The sequence below is a fragment of the Delphinus delphis genome, chromosome 4 (assembly GCF_949987515.2).
Source record: "Delphinus delphis chromosome 4, mDelDel1.2, whole genome shotgun sequence".
Classification (NCBI taxonomy): domain Eukaryota; kingdom Metazoa; phylum Chordata; class Mammalia; order Artiodactyla; family Delphinidae; genus Delphinus; species Delphinus delphis.
Window position 1 is genome coordinate 59527603 of NC_082686.1, and position 23115 is coordinate 59550717.

General features: G+C 39.6%; 1 protein-coding gene across 1 annotated transcript in view; it reads right to left on the reverse strand.

Moving 5' to 3' along the window:
- Positions 1-23115, reverse strand: part of CFAP44 (cilia and flagella associated protein 44) — a 133781-nt gene that overhangs the window by 95855 nt on the left and 14811 nt on the right. Inside the window, exons 5-9 of the mRNA XM_060010633.1 lie at positions 19703-19865; positions 17786-17888; positions 13853-14069; positions 12066-12180; positions 9009-9173 (exon numbers count right to left, since the gene is read on the reverse strand). Coding sequence (XP_059866616.1) covers positions 9009-9173; positions 12066-12180; positions 13853-14069; positions 17786-17888; positions 19703-19865 — 763 coding nt within the window. The remainder of the gene's footprint in view (positions 1-9008; positions 9174-12065; positions 12181-13852; positions 14070-17785; positions 17889-19702; positions 19866-23115) is intronic.

The following is a 23115-nucleotide window of genomic DNA, read 5'->3' on the forward strand; positions in this document are numbered from 1 at the left end:
AGAATTCTAATTTGCCCAAAGTAAACTTTATTTCAAGGTTTCTGTCAGGCCTTACTGCATATATAGTGGCCGCAAGGAATAAATGGTTCAGTCATACACTGAGACATCATGACGAGCCTCGTCTTACATTAGATTCGTGGGCTCCTGGAGAGGGGACACAGACCTTCTTGCTTAATGATCCAAACACTATCTTCATTATAAGCAGAGAAAAATGGATGTAGGTAATGTCTTCATGAGATAATGTTTCTCTTCCTTATCATAGATTTAGACTGTACTATTCAGATAAGGATTGTTGTTCTTGCGATAGGAGACCAGAATAGTACCAGGGAAGGATGAGGGAGCACAGTTTCACTTTATGTGGTGAAGAGACTCGGAAGGACTTCCTCTGTGAAGTGCCAAAGCCCAGCCTGGATGGTTCTGTAGCCACATCCTGCTACGTCATCCTAGACTCAACAACTCAGACTTTGGGAGGATTGGTGGTGTCCCACAGAGTAGCATTGTGGAGGAGAGTCCCAGATCCTAGGGTCAGACTAACCCCTGGGAGTTGGAGTAGGTTTTTCCTAAAGGGTGAGAAGTAGAGATTTACAACATAGAGGACTGAAGAGATAAGGGCAGACTTTGAAAGGGGAAGCAAATTAGTGATGTCCATGAAGGGATCTTCTGTGAAGTATTTAACTTCTCTTCTCTTGAGGTTTTCCTCCACTTGGTATTTTGACATATTTGGGGGTGACATATGCCTTGGAAGGATAGTGAATATGTTGTATGACATAATAAAGGACTAAAGATTCTCAGAGCAATGAGTAAAATAGAACAAAATTAAATTTAACATGACTCAAAAAGCCAATGGTAAGAGGACAAACTGTGGAAGACATGTCTCTAATATATTGTGGGAGCCATACATAAGCTCAGTAAGTATCAGAGTAACCATACTAGTAAAAAAAATAATAATACAGTCTTACTTCTGATAATACTACTTCCTAAAGAATGTCCGGAGAATACTCCCTTTTATGAATATTTTCTTATGAAAGGCCCCAGTAGAAATACGTACTGTGGGGACCACAAGGCAAATCAGAAGACTGCAGGTTTGCCAGCAACAGCAGGGTACCTACACATGGGTAGGTGGGAGAAGAGGTGTGACAACAGCCAGAAGGATGGAGATGCAGAAGCAATGTCCCAGCTTAGCCCACACTATGGGCAGGACAGTGTCCACAGGTGAGGACAAGCGAGTTCACTAGTGCACAGAGCACCAGGAAGGGAGCATCCAAAGGCAAACCCTATCAGCTCACCTTTGTATTTCTAATTGGTAAACTCAGTAAAAAATTACCTAACAAATGTTTGGCCTCGTTGTCCCTAGAAAATGACCCATTCATACCAGGCATTTTGGAAGGACATCTGAGTCCACTGTTAATACTGTGCTAACATGGGACGAGGGGAAGATGGCATAAGAATAAGACACGGAGATCACCTTCCTCCCCACAGATACACCAGAAATACATCTACACGTGGAACAACTCCTACAGAACATCTACTGAACGCTGGCAGAAGACCTCAGACCTCCCAAAAGGCAAGAAACTCCCCACGTACTTGGGTAGGGCAAAAGAAAAAATAATAAACAGAGACAAAAGAATAGGGACAGGACCTGCACCAGTGGGAGGCAGCTGTGAATGAGGAAAAGTTTCCACACACTAGGAAGCCCCTTCGCGGGCGGAGACTGCGGGTGGCGGAGGTGGGGAGCTTCGGAGCCACGGAGGAGAGCACAGCAACAGGGGTGCGGAGGGCAAAGCGGGGAGATTCCCGCACAGAGGATCGGTGCCGACCGGCACTGACCAGCCCGAGAGGCTTGTCTGCTCACCCGCCGGGGCGGGCGGAGCTGTGTGCTGAGGCTCAGGCTTTGGTCGGAGCGCAGGGAGAGGACTGGGGTTGGCAGCGTGTACACAGCCTGAAGAGGTTAGTGCACCACGGCTAGCCGGGAGAGAGTCCGGGAAACGTCTGGAGCTGCTGAAGAGGCAAGAGACTTTTTCTTCCCTCATTGTTTCCTGGTGCGTGAGGAGAGGGGATTAAGAGCGCTGCTTAAAGGAGCTCCAGAGACGGGCACGAGCCGCGGCTAAAAGCGCGGACCCCAGAGACAGGCATGAGACTCTAAGGCTGCTGCTGCCGCCACCAAGAAACCTGTGTGCGAGCACAGGTCACTATCCACACCCCCCTTCCAGGGAGCCTGTGCAGCCCGCCACTGCCAGGTTCCCGGGATCCAGGGACAACTTCCCCGGGACAACGCACGGCGCACCTCAGGCTGGTGCAACGTCACGCCGGCCTCTGCCGCCGCAGGCTCGCCCCACACTCTGTACCCCTCCCTCCCCCAGGCCTGAGTGAGCCAGAGCCCCCGAAGCAGCTGCTCCTTTAACCCCGTCCTGTCTGAGCGAAGAACAGACGCGCTCCTGCGACCTACACACAGAGGGGGGGCCAAATCCAAAGCTGAGCCCCGGGAGCTGTGAGAACAAAGAAGAGAAAGGGAAATCTCTCCCAGCAGCCTCAGAAGCAGCAGATTAAAGCTCCACAATCAACTTGATATACCCAGCATCTGTGGAATACCTGAATAGACAACGAATCATCTGAAATTGAGGAGGTGGACTTTGAGAGCAAGATTTATGATTTTTTCCCCTTTTCCTCTTTTTGTGAGTGTGTATGTGTATGCTTCTGTATGAGATTTTGTCTGTATAGCTTTACTTCCACCATTTGTCCTAAGGTTCTATCCGTCCGTTTTTTTTTAAATTCTTTTTCTTAATAATTATTTTTTAATTTAATAACTTTATTACATTTTACTTTATTTTATTTTACTTTACCTTCTTTCTTTTCCTTCCTTCCCTCCTTCCTTCCTTCCTCCCACCATCCCTCCCTCCCTCCTTTCTTTCCTTCTTTCCTTTCTTCCTTCCTTCCTTTCTTTCTTTCTTCCTACTTCTACTAATTCTTGCTCTCTAATTTTTCTCCCTTTTATTTTGAGCCGTGTGGATGAAAGGCTCTTGGTGCTGCAGCCAGGAGTCAGTGCTGTGCCTCTGAGGTGGGACAGCCAACTTCAGGACACTGGTCAACAAGAGACCTCCCAGCTCCACATAATATCAAACAGCAAAAATCTCCCAGAGATCTCCATCTCAACGCCAGCACCCAGCTTCACTCAACGACCAGCAAGCTACAGTGCTGGACACCCTATGCCAGCAAAACAAGAACACAATCCCACCCATAAGCAGAGGGGCTGCCTAAAATCATAATAAGTCCACAGACACCCCAAAACACACCACCAGATGTGGAACTGCCCACCAGAGAGACAAGATCCAGCCTCATCAACCAGAACACAGGCACTAGTTCGCTCCACCAGGAAGCCTAGACAACCCACTGAACTAACCTTAGCCACTGGGGACAGACACCAAAAACAACGGGAGCTACGAACCTGCAGCCTGCAAAAAGGAGACCCCAAACACAGTAAGATAAGCAAAATGAGAAGACAGAAAAACACACAGCAGATGAAGGAGCAAGATAAAAACCCACCAGACCTAACAAATGAAGAGGAAATAGGCAGTCTACCTGAAAAACAATTCAGAATAATGATAGTAAAGATGATCCAAAATCGTGGAATAGAATAGACAAAATGCAAGAAACATTTAACAAGGACCTAGAAGAACTAAAGATGAAACAAACAACGATGAACAACACAATAAATGAAATGAAAAATTATCTAGATGGGATCAATACCAGAAAAACTGAGGCAGAAGAACGGATAAGTGACCTGGAAGATAAAATAGTGGAAATAACTACTGCAGAGCAGAAAAAAGAAAAAAGAATGAAAAGAACTGAGGACAGTCTCAGAGACCTCTGGGACAACATTAAACGCACCAACATTCGAATTATAGGGGTTCCAGAAGAAGAAGAGAAAAAGAAAAAAGAAAAGAAAAGAAAGAAGAAGAAGAGAAAAAGAGAAAAGAAAAAGGGACTGAGAAAATATTTGAAGAGATTATAGTTGAAAACTTCCCTAATATGGGAAAGGAAATAGTTAATTAAGTCCAGGAAGCACAGAGAGTCCCATACAGGATAAATCCAAGGAGAAATATACCAAGACACATATTAATCAAACTGTCAAAAATTAAATACAAAGAAAGCATATTAAAAGCAGCAAGGGAAAAACAACAAATAACACACAAGGGAATCACCATAAGGTTAACAGCTGATCTCTCAGCAGAAACTCTGCAAGCCAGAAGGGACTGGCAGGACATATTTAAAGTGATGAAGGAGAAAAACCTGCAACCAAAATTACTCTACCCAGCAAGGATCTCATTCAGATTTGATGGAGAAATTAAAACCTTTACAGACAAGCAAAAGCTGAGAGAGTTCAGCACCACCAAACCAGCTTCACAACAAATGCTAAAGGAACTTCTCTAGGCAAGAAACACAAGAGAAGGAAAAGACCTACAATAACGAACCCAAAACAATTTAGAAAATGAGAATAGGAACATACATATCGATAATTACCTTAAATGTAAATGGACTAAATGCTCCCACCAGAAGACATAGATTGGCTGAATGGATACAAAAACAAGACCCATATATATGCTGTCTACAAGAGACCCAATTCAGACCTAGAGACACATACAGACTGAAAGTAAAGGGATGGAAAAAGATATTCCACGCAAATGGAAACCAAAAGAAAGCTGGAGTAGCAATTCTCATATCAGACAAAATAGATTTTAAAATAAAGACTATTATAAGAGACAAAGAAGGACACTACATAATGATCAAGGGATCAATCCAAGAAGAAGATATAACAATTGTAAATATTTATGCACCCAACATAGGAGCACCTCAATACATAAGGCAAATACTAACAGCCATAAAAGGGGAAATCGACAGTAACACATTCACAGTAGGGGACTTTAACACCCCACTTTCACCAATGGACAGATCATCCAAAATGAAAATAAACAGGAAACACAAGCTTTAAGTAATACATTAAGCAAGATGGACTTAATTGATATTTATAGGACACTCCATCCAAAAACAACAGAATACACATTTTTCTCAAGTGCTCATGGAACATTCTCCAGGATAGATCATATCTTGGGTCACAAATCAAGCCTTGGTAAATTTAAGAAAAATGAAATTGTATCAAGTATCTTTTCTGACCACAACGCTATGAGACTAGATATCAATTACAGGAAAAGATCTGTAAAAAATACAAACACATGGAGGCTAAACAATACACTACTTAATAACGAAGTAATCACTGAAGAAATCAAAGAGGAAATAAAAAAAATACCTAGAAACAAATGACAATGGAGACACGATGACCCAAAACCTATGGGATGCAGCAAAAGCAGTTCTAAGAGGGAAGTTTATAGCAATACAAGCCCACCTTAACAAACAGGAAACGCCTCGAATAAACAACCTAACCTTGCACCTAAACCAATTAGAGAAAGAAAAACAAAAAAATCCCAAAGTTAGCAGAAGGAAAGAAATCATAAAGATCAGGGCAGAAATAAATGAAATAGAAACAAAGAAAACAATTACAAAGATCAATAAAACTAAAAGCTGGTTCTTTCAGAAGATAAACAAAATAGATAAACCATTAGCAAGACTCAACAAGAAAAAAAGGGAGAAGACTCAAATCAATAGAAATAGAAATGAAAAAGGAGAAGTAACAACAGACACTGCAGAACTACAAAAGATCATGAGAGATTACTACAAGCAACTCTATGCCAATAAAATGGACAACCTGGAAGAAATGGACAAATTCTTAGAAATGCATAACCTGCTGAGACTGAATCAGGAAGAAATAGAAAATATGAACAGACCAATCACAAGCACTGAAATTGAAACTGTTATTCAAAATCTTCTAACAAACAAAAGCCCAGGACCAGATGGCTTCACGGGCGAATTCTATCAAACATTTAGAGAAGAGCTAACACCTATCCTTCTCAAACTCTTTCAAAATATAGCAGAGGGAGGAACACTCCCAAATTCATTCTACGAGGCCACCATCACCCTGATACCAAATCCAGACAAGGATGTCACAAAGAAAGAAAACTACAGGCCAATATCACTGATGAACATAGATGCAAAAACCCTCAACAAAATACTAGCAAACAGAATCCAACAGCACATTAAAAGGATCATACACCACGATCAAGTGGGGTTTATTCCAGGAATGCAAGGATTCTTCAATATACACAAATCTATCAATGTGATAAACCATATTAACAAATTGAAGGAGAAAAACCATATGATCATCTCAATAGATGCAGAGAAAGCTTTCGACAAAATTCAACACGGATTTATGATAAAAACCCTGCAGAAAGTAGGCATAGAGGGAACTTTCCTAAACATAATAAAGGCCATATATGACAAACCACAGCCAACATCATCCTCAATGGTGAAAAACTGAAAGCATTTCCACTAACATCAGCAACAAGACAAGGTTGCCCACTCTCCACACTCTTATTCAACATAGTTTTGGAAATTTTAGCCACAGCAATCAGAGAAGAAAAGGAAATAAAAGGAATCCAAATCAGAAAAGAAGAAGTAAAGCTGTCACTGTTTGCAGATGACATGATACTATACATAGAGAATCCTAAAGATGCTACCAGAAAACTACTAGAGCTAATCAATGAATTTGGTAAAGTAGCAGGATACAATTTAATGCACAGAGGTCTCTGGCATTCGTATACACTAATGATGAAAAATCTGACAGTGAAATCAAGAAAACACTCGCATTTACCACTGCAACAAAAAGAATAAAATATCTAGGAATAAACCTACCTAAGGATACAAAAGACCTGTATGCAGAAAATTATAAGACACTGATGAAAGATATTAAAGATGATACAAATAGATGGAGAGATATACCATGTTCTTGGATTGGAAGAATCAGCATTGTGAAAATGACTCTACTACCCAAAGCAACCTACAGATTCAATGCAATCCCTATCAAACTACCACTGGCATTTTTCACAGAACTAGAACAAAAAATTTCACAATTTGTATGGAAACACAAAAGACCCCGAACAGGCAAAGCAATCTTGAGAACGAAAAACGGAGCTGGAGGAATCAGGCTCCCTGACTTCAGACTATGCTACAAAACTACAGTAATCAAGACAGTATGGTACTGGCACAAAAACAGAAAGATAGATCAATGGAACAGGATAGAAAGCCCAGAGATAAACCCACACACATATGGTCACCTTATCTTTGATAAAGGAGGCAGCAATGTACAGTGGAGAAAGGACAGCCTCTTCAATAAGTGGTACTGGGAAAACTGGACAGGTACATGTAAAAGTATGAGATTAGATCACTCCCTAACACCATACACAAAAATAAGCTCAAAATGGATTAAAGACCTAAATGTAAGGCCAGAAACTATCAAACTCTTAGAGGAAAACATAGGCAGAACACTCTATGACATAAATCACAGCAAGATCCTTTCTGACCCACCTCATAGAGAAATGGAAATAAAAACAAAAATAAACAAATGGGACCTAATGAAACTTAAAAGCTTTTGCACAGCAAAGGAAACCATAAACAAGACCAAAAGACAACCCTCAGAATGGGAGAAAATATTTGTAAATGAAGCAACTGACAAAGGATTAATCTCCAAAATTTACAAGCAGCTCATGCAGCTCAATAACAAAAAAACAAACAACCCAATCCAAAAATGGGCAGAAGACCTCAATAGACATTTCTCCAAAGAAGATATACAGACTGCCAACAAACACATGAAAGAATGTGCAACATCATTAATCATTAGAGAAATGCAAATCAAAACTACAATGAGATATCATCTCACACCAGTCAGAATGGCCATCATCAAAAAATCTAGAAACAATAAATGCTGGAGAGGGTGTGGAGAAAAGGGAACACTCTTGCACTGCTGGTGGGAATGTGAATTGGTACAGCCACTATGGAGAACAGTATGGAGGTTCCTTAAAAAACTAAAAATAGAACTACCATATGACCCAGCAATCTCACTACTGGGCATATACCCTGAGAAAACCATAATTCAAAAAGGGTCATGTACCAAAATGTTCATTGCAGCTCTATTTTCAATAGCCCAGAGATGGAAACAACCTAAGTGCCCATCATCGGATGAATGGATAAAGAAGATGTGGCACATATATACAATGGAATATTACTCAGCCATAAAATGAAATGAAATTGAGCTATTTGTAATGAGGTGGATAGACCTAGAGTCTGTCATACAGAGTGAAGGAAGTCAGAAAGAGAAAGACAAATACCATATGCTAACACATATATATGGAATTTAAGACAAGACATGTCATGAAGAACCTGGGGTTAAGACAGGAAAAAGACACAGACCTACTAGAGAACGGACTTGAGGATATGGGCAGGGGGAAGGGTGAGCTGTGACAAAGCGAGAGAGAGGCATGGACATATATACACTACCAAATGTAAGGTAGATAGCTAGTGGGAAGCAGCCGCATATCACAGGGAGATCAGCTCAGTACTTTGTGACCGCCTGGAGGGGTGGGATAGGGAGGGTGATAGGGAGGGAGACGCAAGAGGGAAGAGATATGGGAACATATGTATATGTATAACTGATTCACGTTGTTATAAAGCAGAAACTAACACACCATTGTAAAGCAATTATACCCCAATAAAGATGTTAAAGAAATACATAAAATAAAAACAAATTGATATCTAAAGAAAAAAAATATTGTGCTAACATGGATATTCATTTTCCGAAGCTACTATTGATATATCAACAGAATCAAAATAACAAAAGGTCCCCTCAGAAAACTTCAGTGCCAAGATGCAAATGAATTTTGACTAGAATTTAAATATTTACCACAAGAGAAGCATTATTTAAAATGAGGTGGCCCTAGGAGTAAATGACCACTGATCTCCTTCATCAAGTGACCTTAGTGAGAAATAAAAATCTGATAAAACCCACAGGGTGATCTGCAAGGTTTTGATGTGGGTGCTACTGTCCAAGTGTAAAGAAAACTTACCCTAACACATCCATCTGACCCGATGGTGATGACTTCACCCTCGTCCAGCATTATCTGGTTAATGGGACCCTGGTGACAAGTCTTGCCTGCAGCTCGACTCAGCTCGACTTTGATGTGGCCACCTTCCCAAAGCAGCATGTTGCCCCATTCTGATCCTGAGAGCACCTGGCAGGTGTGCGGAAAGGAAAGAACGTGCATGAAGACAGACAACGTGTATATATGCTTCAAAGAGCTGGTGAGACTTGTTTCTAAAGATTTTTCTTGGTTATGAAAGTAAAAATTTTTTTAATTTTTAAAATAATAAAATACAGCTATGAAAATTCACTACCCCAGAAACAACCACTTGTCACATTTTGACATATTTGCTCCTAGCGTTATATATAGTTTTACCTCATTGTGTATGTTGGTTAATTTTTCAAACATATCGGCAGTAGATTTCTTTGTACATCTCTTAAGGACACAACCCAGGAGTGGAATTACCAGGTCAAAATTTAGAGACATGTTTAAAGTCCTTGATAGATGAAATTCTACTTTTTAAGAGTGATAATATCAAATGTTATGTTTGATAATTGTGAGGTCAGTACTGAACTCAGCAAATTATAGCAGAATATAATTCAATTTCAAATAAGGATGATCATCTAGAACTACTTCACATTAATGCACTTAATCCAGCACTTCCCAAAGTATGTACCACCAAACACTAGTTCTTAAGATGTTTAACTAATAAGTAATACTAATAGAGGATTGACTCCATGCCAAGCAGTGCTTGAGCACTTAACATATGTTGTTATTTAATCCTAAAAGCCATATGAACTAGGTACATTTACCAAGGATACCATGTGCTGTTGTACAGGTTGGGTACTTTATTTTCCCAGAAGAGACAGTTTTTCTCATTTGCACAAAGGAACCATCTGGGCTGATGATGGAAGTCCTGACTATTACTCTCCCCATTTTATAAAGTAAAAAAACTGAAGCACAGAACAGTTAAGTACGTTGCCCAAAATTACTCAGAGGAGTCAGGGTTCTAAACCACGCGCTGTGGCTCAAAACCTCCCATTCCAACTAATGCTGCCTCAAAAGACATATGCTAGGGAAAACAAAGTCAAACAAGTTTCTTTTCTCTAGGACCCCTTGGAAGCGTTTTTTTCTTTTTTCTTAAATTAATTAATTTATTTATTTTTGGCTGTGTTGGGTCCCCGTTTCTGTGTGAGGGCTTTCTCCGGTTGTGGCAAGCGGGGGCCATTCTTCATCGCGGTGTGCGGCCCTCTCAATATCGCGGCCTCTCTTGTTGCGGAGCACAGGCTCCAGATGCGCAGGCTCAGCAGTTGTGGCTCACGGGCCCAGTCGCTCCGCGGCACGTGGGATCCTCCCAGACCAGGGCTCGAACCCGTGTCCCCTGTATTAGCAGGCAGACTCTCAACCACTACCAGGGAAGCCCCCCTTGGAAGCTTTCATACAGAAGTGTTCACTGGGAATCACCATGAGAAATTTCTAGCTGCAAAGGAATTTGACCAGGAAAGTCTTTTCATAGAGTTTCTGTGCAAAAGAATGTTGCAGGCGATGCCCTTTGGGGAACTCTGATCTAATTCTTGCCTGCCTGCTCGAGGACTCTGCAGCCCCATTTTCCTCTCACCTAGAGGAACTTATGACCTGACTCAGTCTTTTCTACTTCTCCAGTCTACCTATGCTTATCTATTCTACCCATTTTACCTATTAAGCCTCAGCCCACTTGTCTTTACTTAGACTTCTTTTTTTCTGTCCAGTAACTAAAACCACCAAAAGTCACCAAAGCCTATAAGGCATTTCTTTCTGAAATGTCACTCATGTCTAGCTTCCCTCTTCCATTTGTCCTGAGTAGAGTCCAGACTCTCATTTTCTCTTCTTACATAAAAGCAGTATCTTCCTTCTGAGCTCATCTCCTTGACTCCACATTTCCCTTCTAATATGCTTGGCATTTGTGGCCAAATTTATATATAACTTCTTTCATTTGCAACTCTACTCTTCCAGAACCTAATAGTTCCGCCTGGCTGTTCCAGTCCTCATACACTAGGGCCCCACCATACTTCTCAATCTCATTTCCCACTCCTTCCCAACATGAGTACTCCAATTAATCCTCTAAATATGTAATATTTACTCCTAACTCTAAATATTTCCTTTTGTGGCTCTTTCATTTAAAATGGGTTCTTTTCTCCCCTACCTCTACACAAACTCTTCTGAACCTTTTTCAGATATATCTCATACCATGTTTTTAATGATCTTTAGCTTAATTCTTACAGAATTTGAAGCTGGAATGATTTATTATCATCTTATAGGTTTGGATATATAATTTATAATTTAGCCAGCACCCAAGCCTTTTTATTTCCTACCATACACCATGATTTCAAATTAAGAATATTCCACTAGGCAATGACTAGACCACTTGGTTCCTCAGAGTAATATTTGTATGTTGGCATTTTCTTATAACTGAGATGACCACAAATAATACTATATAACTCGTCCTAATAGGAAGCCTTATACAATATTAATGGAGAACTGATCCTATAGGCAATATGTCTATAAATTTTATAAGAAGAAGAAACTGACAGATTAAAATTGCAGTGTTGTAGATGTCACTATACAGTGGCTCAATCTTCCTGAACAATAATTTGGTATAAAAGCGAAAGCCACAAGACTGTATATAACCTTTGACCCAGTAAGTCCTCTTGGAGGATCATGGCAAAGAAGAGAGAAGGGAAAGATAAACACTATAAACATTGCAACTCCATGACATAGTTAAAAGTGACCAGTACTATGTGAATATATGAAAATGCTCACATACTTTATATGTGTATATAATATTTAGTAAAGACAAAATGATATGTACATGTGGATTATGAAAATTTCACAGAATTAAAATTGATAATCTGAAAAGGTAAAATTAAAAGCTCATTATATTTGCAATTATAGTATCTGTTATTGCCAATACTGGCAGTGCTTTTTAGACTGCTTTCATATATATATATATCACTTCACTTCATTTCAATAATTTCATTATTGTAGAATAGTAGCTGTACTCACCTTCCCATCTGGGAGCTCCATGTAACCTTCTATATCATTAGTGGCTGTTTTGCCAAATCGACCCAATGAACCCTGAAGCTTGAGGCCAGTGAATGTTAGAGCCATTTCCCAGAACCTGCCAACAAATAAGAGCCTGAATGTACCTCAAAGAAATTTTATTAATTTTAATGTCACCCAAACACTTACATATTTCATAGTCACATATTATTTCATTTATCCATTCATTCAATTAAAATGTATTAAGTATCAACTACCTGTCAGGCAAAGTTCTAGGCAATATGAATTCGGCATCGAGCAAAATAGTCCAAAAAGAAAAAATTCCATGCCTTTGCAGATCTTACATTTTAGAGTTGTGTTCTCCTATGCAATAGCCACACGTTTGACTATTTTAATTTAGACTTAAAGTAATTAACATTAAATAAAATTTAAACATCAGTGTTTCATTCAGACTGACCAGTTTCAAGTATTCAATAGCTACATGTGGCTACTGTCTACTAGATTGGCCAGCACAGAACACTCCCACCCTAGCAGAAAGTTCTACTGCATAGTACCACTTTAGAGGATATAAAAGTTTTCCAAAAGTTCTAATTTACTTGTTGTGTAACTTTGAGTGATTTTCTTGATCACATTGTACTTTCATTCGCTCGTGTGTAAACTGAGAATATTATTTGCACCAACCTCATGAAATTGTTGAAAAACTCTTTTAGAACAGTGCCTAGCACATAAAGTCAATAAATGTTAAGTTACTAATATTTTCTTATTCATAATCTAAACAAATGAATAGTCAGAATGATGAAAAACCATGTAGAAAAATGAAAGAATCTGGCCTACCAACTGGATGTAGAATAGATAATGGACAGTATCAACAAGCCAATAATATAAAGCCAAGAGCCTAAATGACCAACACCCTTCTCCAAGGCTGTTGTAGGTCCCCTGATCATGTTTCCATTTCCTCTGTTTCTTTTACAGCACACCACACATGAAATTGTTCAAGGTCTATCATAGAAAATATGCACTCTAGTAAGCAATGGAAAAATTAGAATTTTTTAACCTATAGCCAGCAGAGAGTTAGTTGACAATTCCCCCAAGATTTAAAAATCTGTTCAATTATTCTATATTTCAAAAGGACCAGACTTAAATTGGAATGAAATGAATTTAAGATAGATTAAAAAAACCTCTTTCTCATAAAGAGACACTGGGAATCAAGTTAAGGGCAGCTCAAGAGTAGTGCTAGAAGGTTGTTAAATAAAGGACAAAATCAATTCCATCCTGAACAAAGAACAAAGGGTATAATATAGTGGAAAACACCCAGAGACCTGAGATCAAGAGTAGGCTCTGTTACCATTTAGTATTGAGGGTCCTGCATCAGGAATGGTTCTGTTATAATTCTTATTCTACAAGTGAAGACTGAGTTCAGAGACATCAAGATGACTTATCCATCTCACAGTATCACTACAACACATGGAACAGTGGATATGAAAGTTCAATATGAACTTGGACACAGCATGCCAATGTTACTAAGACATTATACAAACTCTCTTAGGAAGTGAAGCCTACAAGAAGGCAGCAAGCAAAATTCAAAAGCCCTTCTTTTATCTATGCTGTTTTCAGTAATAAAATCTCCATACCCAACTAGAAAAGCTGCACTACAGTTAGTTTTTTAAATAACACATTTAAAAATTATCCTAATGTTAACAACATCAGCAAAAATGTCTCCAGCTGGTCAATCCTCTTAGAAAAGACCCTAACAATAAATGACTAGCACCTGTATCAGTCACGCAACCTACTTGATGTGGCCGGATCCCGATGTAGTAAGCTGCTCGTCATCTTCAGGATTGAAAGTAACCTTGAACACTTCCTGGGAAAAAGCTTTTGTCCTCAGTAGGGGCTGCTCTTCTTTCCAATTCCAGATTGTCAGTGTGTAGTCAGGGCTGCCACCAACAGAGGCCAGCAAGGTACCATCGCAGTTAAAGTCTACATATGCATAGGCCAGATCAGTCCCATCTGAAAGGATGAAAAGATGAATGCAAGTCTAATGAACACGGACAGCACTTACTTTTCAAAAGTGTATTATTTAAATTAAAAAAAGGAGAGAGGGCTTCCCTGGTGGCGCAGTGGTTGAGAGTCCGCCTGCCGATGCAGGGGGCGCAGGTTCGTGCCCCGGTCCGGGAAGATCCCACGTGCCGCGGAGCAAAAGGCCCGTGAGCCATGGCCACTGGGCCTGCGCGTCTGGAGCCTCTGCTCTGCGGCGGGAGAGGCCACGGCAGTGAGAGGCCCGTGTACCACAAATAAATAAATAAATAAAATTTTAAAAAGAGAGAGAGAGCACCCTTAGTGGTGTGCATTGGTGGAAGAATGCCAAGACTCCCCTAAAGAAACAATTCCAAAATCACTCATCACCCTTGGCTGTAGAATGAACTACATGATATGGGGGGAGGGGGGAGGATGAAGAAATCTTAATCACACTTTGCATGAGAAAAACACTTTGAGAATACATTCTACTTTATGAAGCGGGGAAGGGTGATGCAAAAGCATATTAGACGGCAGAGAGAAATCAATTTAAAATCTGTCACTGAAAATTTCACGAAATAAAAATTGATGACTTCAGGTTTCTGGTTATGCGTGTGAGGAGCTAAGAAATCACCATTCCATCCTAACAACAAGTAAAAAGCTGAACAGACTGAAAAATCAACAGCTCTTCTTGGATCTATACGAGAAGAAAGGAACCAGGGCAAACCTCTGCCCCCAAGAATGGAGAGACCACCAGGTAAATACAGGGATTTGCAACTCACCAGAGCAGAGGCTTCCAAGCAGCAACAGCCAGAACAGCTCAAGGAACCACTGCCGGTGAAGTAAAACATGAACTCTAACTGACGAATTGCTGGAGGCTCATTGTGGACAAGTCTGAGAATTAAAAACTCCAGGGGGACCCAGTCATAAGGTGGCCCCAACAATATTGTGAGATTTACCTCCAGGAGTTGACCAGATTCCTAAAGTAAAAACATCTAGAAAAATTCCCCCAGGCTTCCAACAGAAAGAGGGGAAAAGGAACCATTTTGAAATACCCGAGAGCCTCTGTTCTTCTTAATAAGGTCTGCCCTCAGGGGAAACTAATTAACCAGAGCCTGACGGTTGGAATGTTATCAGAGCTTAACTGACCTGGAGAAGGAAATATCCAACCCAGCCCACTCTAGCCATCCTGTCCTACCTAAGAGGGGAGAAAAATGCTGAGAAACATTTGTGAAGTTCACAGTCCAGAGGCATAGGCTCACCAAAAAACTGAGACCTAATCCCAGGACTAGAGAATGCTTCCCCTGCCCCACACCTTACCACCAGGTGACTAAAGTCCTATTCAAGGCAGTTCTTTTTACCCAGTACATCATGTCTGGCTACCCAGAAAAAAATTACAAGGCATACCAAAAAGCAAAAAAAAGACAGTTTGAAGACACAAAGCATGCAGCACAACCAGACATGGCAAAGATGTTGGAATTGTCATATTGGGAATTTAAAACAACTATAATTAATATGCTAAGGGCTCTAACAGATAAAGTAGACAACATATAAGAGCAGATAGGCAATGTCAGCAGAGATGGAAATCCTAAGGAAAGAACCAAAAAGAAATGCTAGAGATAAAAAAAAACAAAACACTGTAACAGAAATGAAGAATGCTTTTGATGGGCTCATTACTAGATTGGACACAGCTGAGGAAAGACTCTTAGCTACAGGATATCTCAATAGAATCTTCAAAAACCAAAAAGCAAAGAGAACAAAGACTGATAAAAACAGAACAGAATATCCAAGGGCTGTGGGACAAATACAAAAGGTGTAATGTATGTGTGGTGGGAATACCAGAAGGAGAAGAAAGAGGAACATAAGAAATATTTAAACCAATAATGACTGAGAAATTTCCCAAATTAATGTCACACACCAAACCATGGATCCAGGAAGCTCAGAGATCACCAACCAGGATAAATGCCCAGAAACACTACAGAAAATGAAAGATAAAGAAAAAAAAATACTGGGGAAAAAAGAAAAAGAGGGGGGACAAAAATCTTACCTAAAAAACACTAACCTAGAATTCTGCGCCCTGAAAAATTATCCTTCAAAGGTGACAGATAGGGCTTCCCCGCTGGCTGAGAGTCCGCCTGCCGATGCAGGGACGAGGGTTCGTGCCGCGGAGCGGAGCGGCTGGGCCCGTGAGCCATGGCCGCTGAGCCTGCGCGTCCGGAGCCTGTGCTCCGCAACGGGAGAGGCCATAACAGTGAGAGGCCCGCGTACAGCAAAAAAAAAAAAGGTGACAGATAAAGACTTTCTCAGACCAACAAACACTGAGGGAATCTGTTGCCAGACCTGCCTTGCAAGAAATGTTAAAAGAAGATCTTTAGAAAGAAGGAAAATAATATGGGTCAGAAACTTGGATCTACATAAAGGAAGAGAATCAAAGGAGTAAATGAAAGTAAAATAAAACTTTTATTTTTCTTATTCTTGATTGATGTAACAGATAACTGTTCAAAATAAAAGCAATAATGTATTTGATTATGTATGCTTATGTCTGTGTGTGTGTTATGTAAGTGAAATGAATGCTTATATATAAGCTTATATGTAACTGAAATGAATGACAGCAGCTAAAATGCCCCTTAATAGGTGAACGGATACATAAGATGTAGTACATCCAGACAATGGAATATTATTGAGCACTAAAAAGAAATGGACTATCAAGCCATTAAAAGACAAGGAGCAAGCTTAAATGCATAGTACGCAGTAAAAGAAGCCAATCTGAGAAGGCTGCGTACTGTATAATTCCAACTCTATGACATTTTGGAAAAGGCAAAACTATGGAGACAATAAAAGATCAGTGGTTGCCAGAGAGGGTAGGGCAGTTATGAATAGACAGAGCACAGACGATATTTAGGACAGGCTTTGGGAAAACTCCTATTCAGAATACTGAATGATGTTATAATGATGGATATATGTCATTATACATTTGTCTAAATGAATACAGAACACCACAAGTGAACCCTAAGGGAAACTACGGACTTTGGGTAATTGTGACTGTTAACATCGACTCATCCTTGGTAAAAAATGTACCATTCTGATGAGCTATGTTGATAATGAGTAGGCTAAGCATGGGTGAGGGGAGAGGGTATGTGGGAATCTCTGAAACTTCCTCTCAATTTTATTGTAAACCTAAAAACTGCTCTGAAAAATAAAATCTTTTTTTAAAATTGACTACTGAAATTAATTATATGGAAAACAGAATTGTAAGATAATTGTGATGGTAATTTTATGTGTCAACTTGGTTGGGCTATAGTACCCAGTTATTCAATTAAACACTAATCTAGACGTTGCTGTGAAGATAGTTTGGAGATGTGGTCAACATCTATAATCAGTTAAGATTATCCTTGGTAACCTGGGTGGGCCTCATCCCATCAGCTGAAAGCACTTAAAGCAGAACTAAGGTTTCCCTGAGGAAGCAGAAGTTCTGCCCTTAGATGTAGAATCAATTCCTTCCCAAGAATTTCCAGCCTGCTAGCCTGCCCTACAAACTTCAGATTTGCCAGCCCTCGTAATTACATAAGCCAGTTCCTTCAAATAAATCTCTCATCTATCTCCCACCAGCTGTGTTGCTCTGGAGGACCCCGACTGCTACAATAATGTTACATCTTCAAAATGTTGTTAACCTTAAACGTGAGATATTTTAAAGATTCTACTAGACTCACCTTGAAGTATTCTGTAGGGCCTCAAAGAAGGATATTCATAAATGATAATCTTGGGGAAAACTCCTTTTTCTGCTACTGTGAAGTAAGTTTTTTGGGGGTGAACCTATAAAAGATAAAACCTCACTAAAGCACCGAAAGGGAGATTATCATATAAATCACTCAGTTAATACAGTATTTAGCATCTGTTACTTTATAATTTGTTTATTAGGATCCACTCTAATAGAAAACTCAAAACTGGGCATCTAATAAATACTTGACAATGGATATAATTTAAACTGAAAACTAGAAGAATACTCATTTTAAGTTTTACTTTCATTAAGAGAGTCATGTCTTAACTCTACAATTTTTTTAATTGCCATCAGAAGAGCTAGAACAGTGGTTCCCAATCTTTAGCAGGCATCAGAATCACAGGCAGGGCTTATTAAAGCACAGATTGCAAGCTTTAACACTAGAGTTTCTGATTCAGTAAATTGGGGCTGGGACCTGATATTCTGCATTTACATTTCTACCAATTTCCCAGGTGATGCTGGTGATGCTGAATCTGGGGACCACTCTTTGAGAACAACTAAGTTAGATGAATTGCTTACCCTGCGTTTGGTGTTTTGCTTTATTTTTAATGGAGAGCTAGAACAAGCAAGACATCTACTTACACTCAACACATAAATTCACCCTGTCTTTTCTGGAAGAGAGCTTATATCCCCCAAACCACATTTCTCATGGCTTTCTCATAGCCTCACAAGAGCATTTCTCATCCACAAATGGATAACTATTTCAGAAAAATTGAAGTGACATGGACAGTGGAGGAAGGTCCCTGTCACTGTCTGGACACCAGCAAGCCCCAGCACACACGGAGAAGAGCCCCGCCGACACACAAGCGCTCAGGGTCCAGGAGGGTGAGGTTTAGGGCTAGCATTCTTGTTCACACTACACCCCTAACTACTGACCTCAAACCAAATTATCGTGCCACAAAATAGAAAAACGGACATTTCAATGCTATCGTTGGCCACAAAGTGATAGAAAAATGAGCAGGCTAGATATTGCTCAGTCCTCTGCAGATGCGGGGGGACCTCAGGGCTCATGGTACTTTGAGATGGTCCCGACCGACTTCCTCCACAGAGCCTTCATGTCGGGCCTGTGAATATTTGCAACAGCTGGTGCCACCGTAGCATGTACTTGTGTATATATACCTAGCTTTTTGCTTTTGCCTCATTTTTTTTTTTTAATTGGCTGTGCACACGACTTGCGATTTCTTAATTCCCCGACCAGGGATTGAACCCGCGCCCCCTGCAGTGGAAGCACGGAGTTCTAACCACTGAACCACCAGGGAATTCCCAGAGAGGGGCCTTTTAAAATGAGAACAAGTTGATTTAGTATGCTTTTATGCTGAGGATGCCTAAGGAAGTAAAGGCTGAAGATACAAGAAAGAAAACGACTGATGGAGACAGACACCTGAGGAGGAATGAAGAGACAGACTCGAAATCACACACAGATCTTTTTGTCAACTGCTTGAAACTACTGAATGTACAATTTATGCTTCATTTCCTAATGTTCAACTCTTTTATCTGGCACTTAGCTTTAGTTATTATGTGAATTATCATTTGTGTTATTCATTTCAGTATTTTTGCAGAATAGCAACATAGCATTTACTGTGAAAAACCTGCATGACTATGGGAAAGTCACTCAACCTCTATTAGCCCCAGTTTCCTTATCTGCAAAATGAGATGATAATATTATTAATATAATATTATAATATTGCATGGAGCTAATGTCAGTGAACGTAGTGGTTGTCATCGTGAATTGAAAATGCCTTAGAATAAAGACTGCTGTGCATCTCATGTAATCCCTCCTCACAGCCTGGCTGGTCCACAGAACAAACACATGGATGGATTTTTGTTTTCTAAGTTACTAAAGGCATACCCCAATGACACCAATTCCCCTGCCACTGCTACTTCGCAGGTAGGTCTGTTCCTTGGTTTTCAAATTCAGAAGGATCAGCTGGTTCCCAGCTACGTACAACACCATATTGCTGTCCAGAAGTTGTAGGTTGGCCCGCTTTCTGCAGTCATAACCAAAGGAATGTCTGAGGGAAAGTTGCAAAGGAAAACCAGTGAAACAACATAACCATCCTAGAGAGGGGAAAAGTAACGAAATGAATATATTTTTAAAACCCATACCCTTAGTTAGATAAAGATCCAGGGTTGAAGTAGTTGAATTTGATGCTGAAACTTAGAGTTATTTACTGTATTACTAATGTAATCTTGTTTTTAAATTAGGTGAAAATTCTCATACTCTGATTCAGTCTTTTAGTTTTCCTAGGAAAACCCTGAAAGCACATTAATTTTGTTTGCAATAAAAAATAAACTTTGTATTTGGGTACTATAGAGAGTAAAGTAGTCCCCTAAATAATTTCATTTTCCTCTCTCCTGCTAAAACTAAATCACATTATAATGTGAGAGAAAGTCTGTCTTTGCCATCTTTGTACTCCCAAAGCCTGTCTAGTTTGTTGACTGAACATAGTAAAAGGATCATGTAGGCCTCTTCCTTGATGCTGAAAGACAAGATGTTTAAAATTCTGACATGTTTGTGAAATTCTGACACACCAGTGACAATGTGACTACTGTAATAAATTCACATAAATATAATTGAAATTTAATCATATGAAAATTATAAAAATTGACTAAATAATACATAATATATAAGTATATAAAATAAATAGGCTAACATATCCTTTCCAAGATCATTAGTATGTACAGCTGTGCAGATGAGTATATACGTGTGTGTGCGTTTATGCTATAGAGTAAAACTGCATTAATTCAAAACAGAGATTTAAAAAACTGAGCTATAAAACATTTTTTAAGTGTACTTTGTTATCACATTCAAGCTCAAATTAATATAACCCAAGATATAAGTGTAATAATTAAATGAGATCAACCTATTAAAAAATTATAGTTTGCCAAAGAAATATATTATGTAGTGTATCTTAAGTAGATATATTCTTATTTTCCAAGAATTCATTGCTGAACACAAAAGTTGAAGGATCACTGGAGCAATCCTTATTTCTTGAGCCCTTGTTTTTGTTTTGTTTTTTCAGTCTGATTTTAGACGATTCCCCTTATTTGTAAGTAAATATTTTCAGAGAAAGAAATTATACAAAACTTTTAACAAGAACGATATGTAGAATGTAAAAAAGGAAGAGCAAATTTTAATTAATGCCATTTGAATTGTGAAGAATATATAAATTATAACTAACTACAAGTAACTATACCTATCTCACTGCCTCATAGTTAAATTGAAAAAAGAGAGAGAGAACATTTCAGGGCATTTGTACAAGAAAAAGGAATTTTATAAATTTAAAAGACATTAACGCCTAAAATTGAATCTTATATAGAAATGCAAATGAATATGTGATCCAAGATCTAGATGAAGCTATTCTGCCCTCATGGAGAATACCTGGGGCCGCCTCACAAATAAAGAGTAGAGTTTACAGCCCCTTATCTTTACAGAGCCTGGTATGGGGCAGGAAGTTTTGCCTACCCTCTTTTTCCCTCTCCCTAAACTACTGTTCTCACCTTTCCTTCTTCCTTCTCTCCTTTCCCTTTTCCCAGGTGCCAGTGTAATACTCTAAAGGGCTAGAAGAATGTCTAACTATGAGGGTAGAAGCGGGCTACCATCCCTTCACTAACTTGGATGACAGCAGGGAATCGGAGACATGATCATTTATCTAATATTATCATCTGTAATTTCAGGGGGAAACTCCCTCTTACTTGCTGCTGTTTTGATTGAAGGCCCTTTCAAATGCAGAAATGGGTTAGACTGTAGCTTGCCAAACACTTTCCCTCTAAATCAATCACAACCTGCTTGAGGGCAGAGACTGCTTCTTATTCATCTGTTTCCTGGAATGCCTACCACAGAGTCTTGAGCCTATTCGGTTGAATGAATGAATGAATGAATAACTAGAGTCTGATCTTTCCCTTTAAACCCCAGAGGACAAGGCAGTCCCTAAGCAGGGCTCTGAAAATGTTAAAATGTATTCTGACATACCTTCATCTCCCTTCTGTTTTATCTCATCCTCTCTTTTGGCACCTATTCTTAACTTCCTATCAGAGGCCCAGGGCCTTCGCTGTTTGTCCATGTCCATCTAGAACCTCCACTTTAAAGTGGTGTTTAAACACTGTCTTAAGTGCTGTTTAGTGTCTTCTATAAATTATGCTGTGGTTTAGGTGATATTTTATAAATTATACTTTCTTGATTGATTTAGAAGACACACATGTTAAAACTGAAGTAGATGAAGAATTAAAAGGGTATATGGGGATACACGAGAGCAGACTTCTTACAGCTTCTCACAAGAAATAGAGATTATATTTTTTCATCTCTAGAGAGTAGGACTAAGTCTAACGCAGGACAGTCCAGAAAGGCAGATTGTAATTCAAGGCCTGGAGGAGCTCTCTAATAATGTAAGCTATTCAAAAATGGGATAAGCTGCTTTGTGATTGCCCTGGTTTTGAAAGTGTTCAAGTCCATAGCTTATACAGCCACTCCTCCAGCATGAGTAGAAAGGATTCATGCACTGAGCCAAACGTCAAGATCCCTCTGACTCCCTTATTTACAGGCTAGGCATATCTCTCTAATACAGAGATCCTTGTATTCAGAAGCACCAAATCCCCAGTGTTGAGAGCTGGGAGAAGGCAGAACAATCAAAATTACCCGAGGAGCTTTTTCAGAGTACATATATACCCAAGCCCCTCTCCACGTGGAAATAATGCAGTAGGTCCAGGAAGCTATCAGAGCACGTGCATTTCAGGAAAAGCTTCTAAGTGACTAATAAACCACTTCATTTGAAACAAATCGACTAGAAGGCCAACAGCATAACTTTTATCAGTAACCTGTCCAAAGGCCACAAAGGAAAAAAAAGGCCCTCAAGAGAGAAAACTCCAGGTTACGAATTTCAGGGTGAATTAGTTTTAGTTACACCTGGGATCGAAATAAAGTTAGAAGATATAATAACAATAACATGTTCTATTTTTACATAAAAAGCAAAACTGAGTCAGGAAGTACACTGCCCTTCCCCTCTCAGCACCCCTTTTATAAGGGGCCAGTCAGTGTCTGGGCCATGCGGTCATAACCACTGCCCTTCTGAGGGTAGGCATGCTAAATTGCTAACCAAGGGCCTTAATGGAAATTGTCTTCTAACTAGCACCTCACAAACCTAACATCATAAAGTGATGGCAAACCCTAAATCCCCTTGTTAATCATCCCACTTTTACTTTTCTTCACAGAATTTTATTCTTCTATGAAAATGGGTTATATTGTGCCCACTTCCTCAGGGCTGT